This window comes from Ornithodoros turicata, chromosome 1 (genome assembly GCF_037126465.1).
Source record: "Ornithodoros turicata isolate Travis chromosome 1, ASM3712646v1, whole genome shotgun sequence".
Classification (NCBI taxonomy): domain Eukaryota; kingdom Metazoa; phylum Arthropoda; class Arachnida; order Ixodida; family Argasidae; genus Ornithodoros; species Ornithodoros turicata.
The window spans coordinates 216,196,006-216,210,985 of NC_088201.1; the positions used below are offsets into that span (position 1 = coordinate 216,196,006).

Consider the following 14,980-nt stretch of genomic DNA (forward strand, 5'->3'; position numbering starts at 1 on the left):
CAAGGGTGCCGGCAACACGGCACACGTTCACTAAAATGCAGAACCAGAGAAACACACACACACACAAATGCACCATAACACAGTCCCAATCATGTTGTTGTGTCCGTTCTTCTGTGTCGTCTGTTCTACATTTCGTTTCTGTGTCTCTCTGGATTTTATCCCAACAGCAGCTGGCAGCAATTAGAGGATGCTGAGAACATGTGATAAATTTTCTCATTCTCACATTATGCATCTTTGTCTACTCTCGTCCTTTCTCTGTGCTGTTTCTTGTATTATCGTTTCCTTGTTGATACAGGAGCACAGGTGAGTGTTATACCGGCGACGCCTTCCGACCGTAAAACTTTGTCTCACACCCTTTCTTGAAGCTGCGAACAGATATACGATCCGCACATATGGACTGCGTTCAGTAACTTTGGACATCGGATTGCGCAGGACGTTTCCTTGGCTCTTCGTTGTGGCGGAGGTCGACCGGGCCATCTTCGGAGCAGACTTTTTACAGAATTTTCATCTCGAGGTCAGCATTAGGCAAGAAAGTTTGAAAGACATCACAGAATTAACCACCGGCGCTGGCATCTCGAGGATCAACCTAACTGGCGCGTTCATTCCCGCTTCGGGCTACGAGAACGTCTTGGCTTCCTTTCCCGAGCTTACCAAGCCCTGCAACCTTTTGGCGCCAGCCTCGCATCATGTTACACACCGCATTGAGACTTGAAGCCCTCTCAGCACGGCGACCTCTCGACGATTATCTGGCGAATGCCTTTCCATTGCTCGTCGGAAGTCTGAACGTATGTTGGACGTGGAGATCATCCGTCCATCATCTAGCAGGTGGGCTTCGCCGCTGCAAATGGTGCCCAAAAGGGAGCCCAACGACTGACGGCCCTGCGGCGATTAACGCGCCCTTATTGCAAGAACAATCCCCGCCAGATACCCGCTTCCGCACCTCCACGGCTTCGTGGAACACTTTGCCTGTGCCACCCCGTTTTCAAAAATTCATCCAGAAAACGCGTACCACCAAAACCCGGTCTAGCCTGAAGACATACCCCGAGACAGCGATTATAACGTCTCTTGGGTCGATTATGTGCGAATGCGTTTCGGACCAAGAAATGCCGCTCAAACATTTCAACGTTTTAGCTGCGAAGTTGTCCGAGGCCTCGACTTCGTAGTCGCCTACATAGATTATGTCTCCAGCTTCAGCTCCACCGACCAACAGCATGAGAAGCACCTCCAGCAGCTTTCCAGCCGTCTCCAGCAGTATGGTTTGGTGGTTAACGCGAAGAAATGCACTTTTGGAGTCTCGGAGCTCGAGTTCTTCGGGTATTGCGTGTCCTCCGATGGAATCTCCCTCTTCAGCTAAAGTGAAGGCCATGACTGATTTTCCCAAGCCAACGACCATTCCTCAACTTAGTCGCTTTCTTGATGAACTTTCACCGTCGGTTTATTTTCTAATGTGCCGCCACCATTCAGAAACTCACGGACATGCTCCGCAACAACCCAAAGCCGTCGTCCAGCATCCTTTGGTCGCAGTCCGCTGACGGCGCCTTTGCAGATATCAAGAAGGCCTTCGCGGACTTTGCTATGCTAGTCCACCCCGCGACGCCCCAAGCCGCGTCATGGTAGATGCATCTAACAGCGCATCCAGGGCGCAGTTTTGCAGCATCATAAGAACGGCGCATGGCACCCTGTAGCGTTCTTTTCCCACCGCCTAAACGACGCGCAAACTCGATACAGTGCCTCTGGTCGAGAGCTTTTGGCCATGGCATATAGCCAAAATTTGCAAATGCAGCAGTTCGTCATTTCTGATACTTCCTGGAAGGCCGCACATTCCATGTTTCAACGGATCATAAGCCTCTCCCATTCCTGTTTCGTATCAACCGCACCGACTACCTCGCCCGCGAAGTCCGGCATCCTGCAAGCATTTCCGAATTTACCAGAGATATACGTCATGTGCACGATGTGGACAACAGTGCTGCGGACGCCCTCTCGCGCTGCCAATCCATTTCTGCGCCAGGCACAAGTCGGCCACTCAATTTCTAGCCATGCTAGACACGCCACTGCTGCTGCGCGAGGACCCCATCCCTGCCACACAGACGACAGTCATTTGTGATACCAGCACATGCGTTAATCGACCGTTCGTTCCAGCAAATTTGAGCTGGTCCACCTTCGACTCGACGCACGCCTTTTGCCATCCTGACGTGCGCGCTACCCAAAAGCTTCTGACACAGCGTTACGTCTGGCCGTGCATGAATAAGGATGTTTAGCACTGGGTGAAGACCTGCATCCCTTGACAGCTCGTGTAGGTCGCTCGCCACTCTCGAATTTCACTTCAGCCGTTTCTGCCACTTCAGCCTCATTTTTGTATTATTAAATTTTATTTTGTAATTAATTTAATTTAATTTCCGCATGTCTTGTGATAGACAGGTTAGCAATCCAAGTCGTGTTTATGTACCTCTCACAACCTACTTTTTTATGTCTGAGGCTCTTTTTGTGACAAGAGGGCAAGGGCCTGCCGCTTCGCGCCCGGTTCGATGATGGCCATGTGGACATCGTCGGTCCCCTCCCACCATCGTAAGGACACCAATACATCCTAACCTGTGTAGAGCGATTTACGAGGTACCTCGAAGCAGTGCAGCTGACTGACATGAGCGCCCCATCACTCACTGAGGATTTTGTGGCATCGTTTGGATGCTCCTCCATCGTGACCACCGACCGCGGACGGCACTTTCAGTGCTCTCCCTTCACGGCTGTTACGCAGCTGCTCGGAACTCACCACATCCACACGACTGCCTACCACCCTATGTCGAATGGGCTAGTCGAACGACTGCACCGTCTGCTGAAGGTGACACTCACTGGCCGCGCTGTCCCCGCGCACTGGAGAACACACTTCCCGTCGCATTGCTGGGCATCTGAACATCCAAAAACGGATACCTTAGCTGTAGTTCCGCTTCGCACGTGTTCATGAGGACAGACCCCGCGAAGACACCCCTTACCCCACACGATTCCGGACCGTTGATGGGGCTCTTCCGCTCCCCGAAGACCGTCGTTGTCAGCCTTAAACACGACACAGTAGCCCCAGATCACGCGAAGCCAGCGTACGTCTCCACCGTCATCCCCTCTAACACGTACTCTGAACTTTCCATTCCTTCAGCGACACTGAAGCCCGAGGCCTACACAGCCCGAAAGACTGTGACATGGTCCCTTTCTTCTGACAGTCTCTAGCCGGACGACGCTCTAGATGGGAGAGCCCTGTAGCGCCCTCTGTGGACGCCATCAACATGACGACGACGCAATAAACGTGCACACCACAGACCGATGTTCCATGTTATCTGCTAGGTACCCACAGACAGTGTCACAAACGACACTCTCAGACTGCACAAAGGTACTCTCAGATTATATTCGGTGTAAGGAAGTTCTTCGAAATTTTGTAGCGGAGGAGTTTCCTTCAAGTGACAGATCACAAGCGTTTGATCTCAGCATTTGCAGCAGACAAGAACATCCCTATACTAGCGGCTGCTAGAATGCAACATTATGCTCTGTACCAGCAAGGGTGTCAGTACAACATCAAGTGCCGCAATACAAAACTGCATGGCAACGCAAATGCCTTGTCACGCCTTCCCCGCTCCAGTGAAGAACTTGCACAAGTGGTTGAGGCTGAACTGTTTCAACTACAATACGTTTACAGCATACCTGTGATCTACAAAGAAAGCACAAGAAGGACCGAGAACTGTAAGAACTGAGCCGTGAACTCAAAACTGGCGTAAGCGAAGCCAAGAAGTGGACCTGGGGTGGTGAGGAGTCCACGCTGCAACAAGACTGCATCCTTCGAGCACAGAGTGTCTTAATTCCAAAGACATGTCGCACCAGGGTCTTCATGGAACTGCACCGAGGGCACTTCCGAATATCACGAATGAAGGTGTGGCGGCCCGTGTGTGATGATGAAGACGTGCCTCTGCTGCCACGCGCTACGGCGCTGGCACGGCAGTTCTACCGGCACCGTCCTAGCGTGAGGCCACGACCATCTGCCCGCTGGGACATTCCATCATCGCCGGTCAGGACTCATGTAGAGGGACACCACCTCCTCTACATTTGGTGACCCGAACAACGAACACCATGTTCGGCATAATTCGGCCAAGCACCATCCCAAATTACTGCAAGCCCACCTCCGAAGGTACGGTGCAACGTTCTACCGAGGAACCGCTAGGCGACGACGTCAATTCACCGCGGCTCCACTCATCGCAACGCCCGACCGCGCCACACCATGGTCCTACCCACCTTACCCATCTACCCAGATCACGTCGCCATGGTCTCGCACTCTGCGTCACGTCGCCACACGCTTCACGATGGCACTCCTCGGGCTACCACCAGCGGCACCTTCCCGAACATCACGCTCCTGTACCGGTCACGGTACGCCGCTGTCGACCGCGCCACCCGCATCTGCTACGCCAGCGCTCAAGGAACCCTGCCCGCCTCGCCTACCCACCTGGCTTTTGTGCAACATAGTGGCAGTCCAGTCCATCCAATTGCGGTCAAGGGGCACCGGGACCAACGTTCCACCGGGGTCACGCACGGAGGCCACAGTGAGTTTTACTCCCGGTCTCCACGTGCTTCACGATGGTCCTCCCCGGCACTCTCCGTGGTTACAACACTACGAGCTCAACGCTCATGAACCGGTCGCGGTTCTGTCGCCCCACTCTCTTATCACTTCGGCCTACATGCATGCTCTCCGCTTTGGCCCGCCCCTGGAACCCTCCCGGCCAGCTCTTGTCCGCACCGTTCAGCCCACCACTTCTGCCCATTCATCACAAGACGCAAGACCAGCCGTCCCTGTACTGCGTGTCGCCCGTCTTCCTCCTCTTCCTGTATCGACGCGGAATCTCAACCGCCAGCTCTACACCGCTCCGCGTCTGAGGGGGGGAGTGATGTGGCGGCCCGTGTGTGATGATGAAGACGTGCCTCTGCTGCCACGCGCTACGGCGCTGGCACGGCAGTTCTACCGGCACCGTCAAAGCGTGAGGCCACGACCATCTGCCCGCTGGGACATTCCATCATCGCCGGTCAGGACTCATGTAGAGGGACACCACCTCCTCTACAAAGGCACTCGCTAGAGGTGTGGCGTGGTGGCCACGTATTGGTATAGATGAGTAGCTGATGAATAGCTGCACGGAGTGCTTACTACAGAAGAATACGCCGTCCTTGTGTCAGGTACTTCAATGGGAGCAGCCGGAAACAGCGTGGCAAAGAGTGCCTATAGCATATAGATGCAGAGTCAGTCAACAGCAAGTACCTACTCATTTGCGTGGACGTTTTTTTTTTTTTAAGTGGCCGGAAGCTTTAACAAGCACAAGCAAGGGTATACAGTTGCTTCCTGAAGTGTTCAGCAGGTATAGCTTCCCAGGGACACTAGTGAGAACTGGCCGCAGTTCAAATCAAAGGATTTCGAAGGCTTTCTAGGAATGGGTATTGAACACAGTGTCACAGCCTCGTTTCACCCAGCAACAAATGGGCTCGAAGGGAGATACGTTCAAAGTATCAAGCTCGGCCTTTAAAAAAATGGACCATGCATTGACAAGCCTTCCGGACTGTATGCAGTATCGAAGGACCCCAACTGCGGCTACGGGGAAGTCGCCTGTAGCATAGTTTCATGGCAGAGAAATCCGCACACTGGTAGACATGGTCAAGCCTGTGAGGGTTACTAAAAAAGTGTACAGCGAAGAGACGAGATATCACAAAGGCGTATGCTGCTATGGCCGCGTGAAGAAATGGACTGTCCGGGTAGTGTTACGCCCCGTAACGTCATGGCGCTAGTAAGTGCTAAAGTTCGGAAACGGCACATAAATCAAATGCCTCCTTTAAGCGAGAAGGCGACATTTGAAAGAGGTAAACGCGTTAGTGCTTCTCTGGCTTGAGTTGGATATGTGTGACCAGGAAATAGCTGGTAACTGTCAGCAAAGAGCATGTTCAAAAGATTTTGCATCTTGTGATAAGATGAAAGATAAGATATATCTTGATATATCTTAAGATAAGACCGAGTGGTAACTGTAACCAGAAGTGCATAGTCAGTGAAACCACCGGTCAGGCTAATCTATTAGGAAGGGAGGAATGTTACCTGCTTCTGATAGGAGTAAGAATAGAGCGCCTGCTAGAATTGAGGCACGAGAGAGAGAGCATTCCTACGGGTCTGTGTCTGAGTGTGGATTCTGACCGGCATGTCAAGATGGCACCGGGCGTTGTCTGTTAAATCGTTCTTGCCAACAGTCCCTACCCCTTCTGTGTAATTTGGTTACCAATAAAAGCATACAAGAAAACTCATGCGGCACTGACATCACAGCCCTCGGCGTCGCGAGTGGTGCAGCGCACGAGAGGTCACGTGCTTACGGTGGCCAATGGGAACGACACAACTCTGAGCTCCGTGAGGTCATCTCTTTGGTCGATAGCGTCGATAGTGTCTTCGAGGGCCTGTATCTGGCTAAGAACGACACGTAGAAGAATAATTCTTTTTTTCCTTATTATTCAGTATGTAATAAACCGCCTGCATGAAAGAGTCCCAACTCATTGCATCCTAAGCGCATCAGAAAGCGCATCGGTTTTTCGATGGACAGTGGAACGAAAGAAGAATGCAAATTCAGTGAACATGAAATGGCGATCTCAGTGTTCATCGGGAGCTGAAATCTCCATGACGTCAGCTGCCACGCCGTGTCGCCTCTTCCGGTGATGCAAAACAAAGCCATCAAATGCGTTTCTATGGAGTGTCTGATTGACAACCTGGATATTTAGGGTAATTCATTTTTCAATGTTACTTTGGCGTTGTGAACGATAGTATTCTTTCTTCATGCTTAAAATTCAATCATAAAATTTGCATAATGTAAATACCCGAGACTAAGGAGCACCAAGGGACAGACACAACACCAAGTCTCCTTTCGTCTTCCATCTATAGTGTTCGAGTTCTACATTATGAACAATGTTCATGAGCTTGTTGCTTCTTAGCCATTTTTTCATTGTCTTAAAATCCGGATGTCAGTATTTTCTCTTATCCCTATATACGCAAATGTTTCAATTGATGTTCATACTTACTCGTTGTAGTGGTTGTGCTCTGTGTGAGTTTTGGCGTCGTTGTATCCTCTAAGGTTCATTTGGGATTAAATTTTTGATGTTAGTATTGTCTCTGATCCTGCAGACTTTTCAATTGATGTTAATACTTACGTGTTGCGATGGATGTGGCATGTGTGACCTTTGACATCGTCGATGGGATTCGATTGTGGATGTCTCCTGTACCTGTTAAGACGAGCAACTCTGAGAAAAAGCAGGACATGGAGCAAACGAATCGGAACTGTTGCAGAATAAACGTTGTCGCTAATTTTGAATCCGAAACAGAAAACGGTGTGATCCGTCACGAAATTTGTCACGAGGGACGAAATGTTGTTCGGGAAACCTTATTTTCCGTTAACATGCCTATCAGCACGTCAGAATGATAGTCGTAGAAATGAAGAGAAATTAGTAGAGGAACGCTTTCAGCAGATCAGCTTCAGCAGACACATGAGGGACAAACGGTGTATCACCTGCATGATTCTGAGCGGATCTCTCTCTCGTGCTGCGCATTCTCTTAACGCATTCTCTGCACTTACGGACAGCCGCCTTGTGGTTATGACTGTGATATATGGAGCATGAAGCCAGTAAGGCTGCACTTTTCAGCACAAAAGCGGACACAGAAAAAGGTGGTTAGCTAGATCGTGATACTCACTCGGCAGTCGGAAGACACGAATATATCTTGACGTCTTAAATTTGACTTTGACATAAATACGCTAGACGGAGGTAAGGAGGGCACATTTTTTGGCATGTAACATGCACATACTGGTTGAGGAAGATACAATTTCCAGTGTACCTACCTTGGTTGAGGAACATCCAGGCTCTTACGACGACGAGAAGGATGACCATTACAAGAAGTAGTAACGCACAAGCCAACACCCGGCTTCTGTAAACGAAATAAGCAACAACAAAATGTTGACATGCAAACTTCTCAAGTTCATCGAAATTTAGTGCGAGACGCCCTCTAGTTGGTGGGTTCTGACTGCCGCAGTGGCGTGGATTTTTTTCCCCTTGTGTATTCTTTTTCGACGGTCGAAGTAGCGATACCTAATTCGCAGTAATACACGTATGTCTATGGTCCGTCAGATGACATTCTAGCAATGCGACTGCGACTGTTTCACCAGTAGCACTAGTTGTGCGAAAACTACCGTAATTAGCCTTAGCTCGATTTTACGAAACGTTTCCAGACATTATTCGCGAGCGAGATCAAAAAGATCAGCTATACCAGAGAGATATCATATATGTATGACAGAAAAGCTCACACATGGTGTCTGCAGGGAAAACAGGGGTCGGATTCGATTAGGTTTGATTTTATTTTTGCGACAGACCATGCACAGATGAGCGATCTTGAGACTAACGCGTTGCAGCAGCTGTGCAAGATCATGCCGGCTTACAAGCTTCAGTGGTGAAAAAGGGTATCGACATTGCCTTTCCGAAGCTATTTTCATTCGCCCCAATATAGTTCATATTATTCGTGACCTTCGTTGCCTTCCTACTTTATGTTACCATGGAATGCGCCAAGTAACCCAAAAGGAAAGTTTGTGCTTATAATACCCACCAACATACTCGACATGGCAGTAATACGACCATGTGTACAATATCATACGCAGCAGAAAGGCTACTTTTTCTTTAGTGGTTTAGCAATACACTGCATTTTGTTGATTTTATTTTTGCAGGGGTCATCTAAGGCAGCATGGAGTCAACAAAGTGTCATCCGGGTGCCACCCTGGTGTCTATACGACATGCAGCTATTACGCTGTTCTCAAGGGGGGTGGGGATCTATTTATTTTCACAGGAAAAGTCAGCCGGAAAAGCCGTCTTGCTGTTCCTTATTAAGTAACTCCTTAGGGTGTATTCCTGAGCCAGTTAAGAGTAAGGCGATGTGGGGCCAGAGGTCAAAAGTGTTCCGCCGTCACACACGCGATGTCACTGCTGAAGAGACCGGTATAAGGAATGTAGTGGAGAAGCACCACGGTTACACCACTGCTCCGCGTGCCAATTAGTGTCGCGAGAGAGATGGAGTATCCGAGGCTGGTCAGGCGAGACTTGGGCTTGTCGCGAAAGGACTTGGAACGGCGGCATTCAAGAAGGTGACGAATATCTGCCTCAACGTTGCAGGTAGAACATAAGGGTGTGGCTTGCTGATACATTGAAGCAGCAGCGAACAGCAGTGAAGGACTGGGCTGACATTGAGGCGGAGGCGATGTGCGACAGATTCTTCCCTCCTTGAGACACGACAGCAGATAGTGTACTCCATTGTTGCGTCAATGAACCTCACTTGTCTGCTCTTAGAGGGATCACGCTTTCTAATCGAAAAGTACTTTTCGTAACTGTCAACTTTTTACTGCACAAAATAATCGAAAACGCGAAATAAATGAGTAAACTTGCTGCAGAAGGGCTAGCTGTGTGGTTTTTGATGGATAAGTTGTATTTAGGTTGCGTTCCCGTTTAGATTTGTTTTGAGATTTGTTTTGGTCGGTTGTTTATGTGTAATTTCTGTAGGCTTTCATGCATCTGCTTGTGACCGCCATTGAAAGCTCAGATTTTATTGATGCAGGCGTAACACATTCATTTTTACTGGTTATCACAGCTAGCCGAGAAGAATAATTTTTCTTCAATGTAGCCTAGAATGTCTTAAGTACATTCTGTTCATTTTTTGGGGGGGACTGGGAAATCGTATATCTATTATTCCATTTGGTATAAAGGTGACCATACATGTGGAGAAGCTCGCCGTATGCTTGGAAGGTTAAGGCTCACAGCCTTGGCAATTGCTTCGCCCTATTTTGCGAAATGAATAAGGAGTCAAAAAGACATGCACTTTTCAACGTTGACAAGCCTACAGTTTAGTGAAAGTTGCAGCCTCGAGCCTGAAGCATTAAGCAATATCAGACGTCAAGGGTTTACCTCAGCAGTATTATGAGCGGACATATTACTTTTCAAAATAATTGATAGTGAGCAATAGTGAATGAAGAATCATGTTATACAACCTGAATTTGTGTTTCTTTTCAGTTTGTGGGGCGCTGGTGTATGTGAATCGTAAGGCTCTGCTGCTTCGCCTTTTCAGGCTAGAAAGGAGGGTTGCGAGGGGGGAAAGACGGCAGTCGGTTGCTGGCTGTGGAACGGATAGCTGCTGTTGCACGATCAGTAAATACATCCTTTGTTATTCTGTGTTGTTGTTCATCTTCTTCGGGGGTTTGACCGGTCAGATCACGTACCCGGGTGGGATTCAGGGGGCGAAATCCTACAATTTACACTGTAAGAGGTGGTCTTATTTTACGGAAGACTTCGCAGACAAAAGTATGTAAAATTTTACGTCTCGTGTCTGTAATTGCCCTTTACCGCGGAAAAGCTGTTTTCCTGTTCCAAGGTGGCGTTCATTGTGTGAAACGACCAGCGCGCTGACCGGCCTGTTTATTGCACCGTTGAACAGACTTCTAGGTAAGTCTCGCATGTTGTTTAATGTCGAAACAGCATGGAAAGAAACCAAAACAATATTGCAGGTGGCATTGCATTCGCGACGCGCAGGGGGCTGCTACTTGGCGGGTGGCGATGTGTTGCGGACGACGCTAAAACATACGACGCCTACTCCTTAGAAAGCGAAGTTTGGCACGGTGGTACTGCCGCTTCGAACTCGAATTTGCGTTGGAACGACAAATCAGTGAGTAAATCCGACAATGACTGAGTACTTTAGTGAAACGTGCATCTCCCTTTGGTCTTTGGGCACGGAACATGTGTTGCGTGCCGTTGGGAATGTCACTGCATGTGCTTGAGTTCTCGATTTGTTGTCCTTTTGTAAATAATACTCACGAGGTTTTAGTATCTGCACTCTCCATCACAAGTGTTCTCTTCTAGCTAAACTGCTGGCGCCAGTGGCTGAAGCCAACGTGTGGACGCTGTGATGTGCAATGCGAACGATAAGTGGCGGTGAGGCACTTGCATTGCATGATATCTTTTTAGTGGGCTTAACCCCGCAGGAATAAATAAGAAAGTTAAGAAGCACCTCATTGCAAACTGTGATTGGCGTGTGAGGTCAAGGTTAGTACTTTTTTTTTCAGCGTAGAGGATTACGGACTTCTGTGACGTGCTCATCACACGTCGTACATGAACCCAAGGGCCGGTGGGGTCATGAAGCATCATACAAAGTTGACACGAAGGGAGTTGCCTCAGCACACTGTTCAGCAGACTGTTCTTCTTCTGCGCCCAGAAGAAGAAGAGTCTCTGTTCGAAATATCGCCGGCTCCTGTCCTGAGGCAACTCCCGTCATACTTCTCTACCGGTTCGCTGGATTTCTACCCATCTATGCATACAAAATTGACAGTACTTTATTCTTTATTTTTTTCTGCAGTAGGCTGACCGTAAACAGACCTCAATTTTATCTTATTTTACGAACGGCGTCTGAGTTATGTTTTCATGTACTTTTTCAGACAGACATTTAAGACATTTTTCAGACAGACAAAATAACAGACATTTTTAGACTGTAGGAGCATAGCACACACAACATTTGTTATATATTCTTTTTTTTGTAACTTGATGTTAGGCTTGCAGCCTCTTTTCTCATTAAAATTTAGATGCTCTCAACCGCCCTCTCCCTGTTGTACAAAATCATAAGAAACTAAACATGACTATCCATTTCCTGTCACTAAATTCGTTTCGTAACACACAAGGAAGCGCACGTTTCTGTCGCGGATGACAGCGCGGCCCTACAGGAAAGGTGAACAAAATAACAGCGCAGCGTCAGTCTGTGGTGCACAACGGATTCTGTACGCACCTGGTGCCTGCTTTTTCATCTTATTCTTTTTTCTAGGATATATATCCATATACGTACTGTGGTACACAGCTAGCTGTTCGGTATTTTCTTTGTCTGTATTTTCAGTGTATGCGCACAATCATAACAAAAGGTATTGTATGGATATGTGCTTGATTGTCGCCTGACCTCATCAGTCTGTTCTCTCCACGAGTTCCTCCTCGTGGGAACGACAAATACCATACAGCCGAAAAATTAAGTGCAATTTATTTAGTGGTTGAGAGCTGATGTACATGATTCTAGTTGCATAGAACTATAATCGTGTGGCCTATTTTATATAGGCCAGACGTGTCGGTGTGCCACTATAAGGCTTCGAAAACATGCGTCATCTTTGGGTGGCACACCCTCGGGGTATCTGAGCCTGCACTGAAGTAGATGTGGGTACAGTCCGACTTTTCAAGATACCGTTGTTGATGTGGTACCTAATGCCTTCACACGAAAATTATAGAGGCGGAGAAGTGCTTTAGTCAGCCGTCCGTAGTCTTATCGGGAAGGGAAGACTTCTTCCTTGATATCAGCGCATGGAAACCCCTTATCCCTGTATGGGATGACCCTGATTGAGGCTGTTGATTTCTGTAGGTGGCGGCCGTGGCGTTCTGCTGGACCCGTATTGGCTGATCATTGGCGATACGGGTCCAATATGGTACCCATTCTACCAGGATTTTCCTCATACCGGCTCAAATTGGGCAATATGGGCCCCATATTTCCCAGTTTGAACCAATATGGGGAAAATCCTGGAATATGTACCCCATATGCCCATGTCGTGTCCTGGGCTGCTAGCCCCTACGGAGTCTAGGGGAGGACCTTGTGGCGCTGCGCTTCAACGAAGTTGGCGCCACGCCTTCTCGTGGCACGTTTTCAGTATCTTCCTTTTTCCACGGGCCTTGCCCGACCGAATAAACTTCAGTTCCGATTCAGCTTTAGTGAGCACTTCTTTAGCTTAGCCACTACAGGGTAACTCCCTAGAAGGGATTAATTACAGACTGTAATGACTTTGTTTTAGACTTTTGAAAGTATTTCGACCACGTCTCATAGAATGATATTGAGTAATCTGAGTTGTGTCTTGATAAACGACCAATTGATAACTTGGCTAGACCATTGGATCCTTGTATCAATACGTCTCCATCGGTGACATTCAGTCCGAGACATTAGCAGTACCATCAGGATTGCCACAAGGTTCCCTTTTGGGTCGACTGCTTTCTTGGGGTGGGGTTCGTTTTTTTTTTCTTTTTAATCTTTCTCAACAATTTTTTAGGCAACCTCACATCTACATGCAACTTATACGCAAATCACTTAGGGCTATTCACGACCAGCCACGTCTCGATGATTCCTTACACGTGTTTTCTAAGTGTGCGGATATCTGGCAGGTGCAGCTGAATGTTTCCTGCTGCTGGGTACCAATGTCCTTTACTAATAAGAAAACCCCATTACGTCATGGATACAACATTCACAATATCGCGCTTAGAACGGTTCATGAAGTCACGTACTTCGCTGTTAACTGACTTCGCAACTGCGATGGACCAAACATATAGCATTAATGACACAAAGCCAATCGGAAACTGTACTTAAGGTGCACCTTGCGACAGTTCACACAAGGAACTTAATTATCTGCTTATGTGTCCCATGTGCCCTATTTTAAAATACGCCGACGTAATATGGGAGGTTTAGGTACTGACACTGTGCCTTGCGCATATTCACTTCAAATCGCTCAAAGAAGGGCAATTCGATTAATCACTACAGCAAACACACATGGAACATGTCTCTCCTCTTTTGGCTGAACTCGATCTTCCATATGCTTGCAACCCAGAGCAAAATACACAATCTGAAGCATTCAGTTGGTAAGTAATTCTCTCAAGCGTGTCGGTAAGGAATATATCCCATTCAATGGTTTATCATCAGACCTTACTCGACACCACTGTCATGTCAGTTTGCCAAGGTCACATACTAATGCGCAGAAGGTTTCCTTCATCCTGAGAACATCGAACTGACGCGACATCGAACTGACGCATAATGTCGTGGATAGCAAAACCGTAACGAAGTTTGTTGAACAGATTGTTGCATACACTCCATCGCACTATATTGTATCCTATGCGTTCGTTGGTGTAATGTTGTCTTTATTGCCTTGCCTTATGTCGATGTTGTTGATAGCAAAATAGTTACCAAGATAGATGAACCAGGTGCTGCATGTACTCCATTTGGTTTGGATTCTATCCGTTCGCTCCTTTAACGCCAGTGTCATACGTATCGCCGTTACAAGTAACGTCGTTACAGTAAGCGATAGTTGTTTGGTATCGGAATGCGTATCGTGATACTTTCTTAAGTCGATATCGCAAAAGTATTTCCGTTACAAATTTATGGTAACGCGATCTCTGTATCGTTAAAGATACCCATACTTCTTAGTGCCCCACCCTTTCTTCACTGACCACATTTCTCACTCTTATTCATTGTCATTGGTCCGCCTAGCCCTCGACAAGAAGGTTGCGGACACGCCTACGTGCTTCGTATCCGGAATTATGGAATTATACCAAACACGTGTTCACCGTTTTTCTGTGAAACTGAAGGAAATAACCACGCTGTGTTCAACAAAAGAGTTGAGGTCAACGAACAGATGTCAAGACTTCGACAGTGCGCTCTGGATTCCACTGCTAAGCTGCCGTTTCGCACTGAGTCAGGCTCACATACTGTGATATTGTTAACTTCGGATATAGGATTTTTTGGGCATTGGATTCCATGGTATGTGTGGGCCAACGCAAATGTCACACTGGCCTTTGTCAGCTGCCGGAGAGACCACGGCTTGCAAGGATGGCAGAGAACGATTTCAAGAATCAACCATTGATAAAAGTCAAGCATTACGTTTCCGATCAACATATGAAATATGTTGTCTTTTCACAGCAAAACTAGTCACGTAGGCGATATTTCTAAGTTGCGACATCTCCGTATTTCATATAAAAGTATCGCCTAAAGTATCGCACTTCTCTTTCTTACTAACGGTAGCGGAACACCGTTACTTTAAAAAAGAAGTATCGATATCGCTATTTCGATAATCTTTATTCAAGTAAGGAGTATCGGTATCGCGATACCATATTTCGGTACCGG

The 14,980-nt window shown here is 47.7% G+C and overlaps 1 protein-coding gene across 1 annotated transcript in view; it reads right to left on the minus strand.

Annotated features, from left to right (window-relative positions):
- Window positions 1-7,958, minus strand: part of LOC135394534 (uncharacterized) — a 32,849-nt gene extending 24,891 nt beyond the window's left edge. Inside the window, exons 1-3 of the mRNA XM_064625315.1 lie at window positions 7,881-7,958; window positions 7,198-7,269; window positions 7,069-7,116 (exon numbers count right to left, since the gene is read on the minus strand). Coding sequence (XP_064481385.1) covers window positions 7,069-7,116; window positions 7,198-7,269; window positions 7,881-7,929 — 169 coding nt within the window. The 5' untranslated portion in view covers window positions 7,930-7,958. The remainder of the gene's footprint in view (window positions 1-7,068; window positions 7,117-7,197; window positions 7,270-7,880) is intronic.
- Window positions 7,959-14,980: the final 7,022 nt, after the last annotated feature.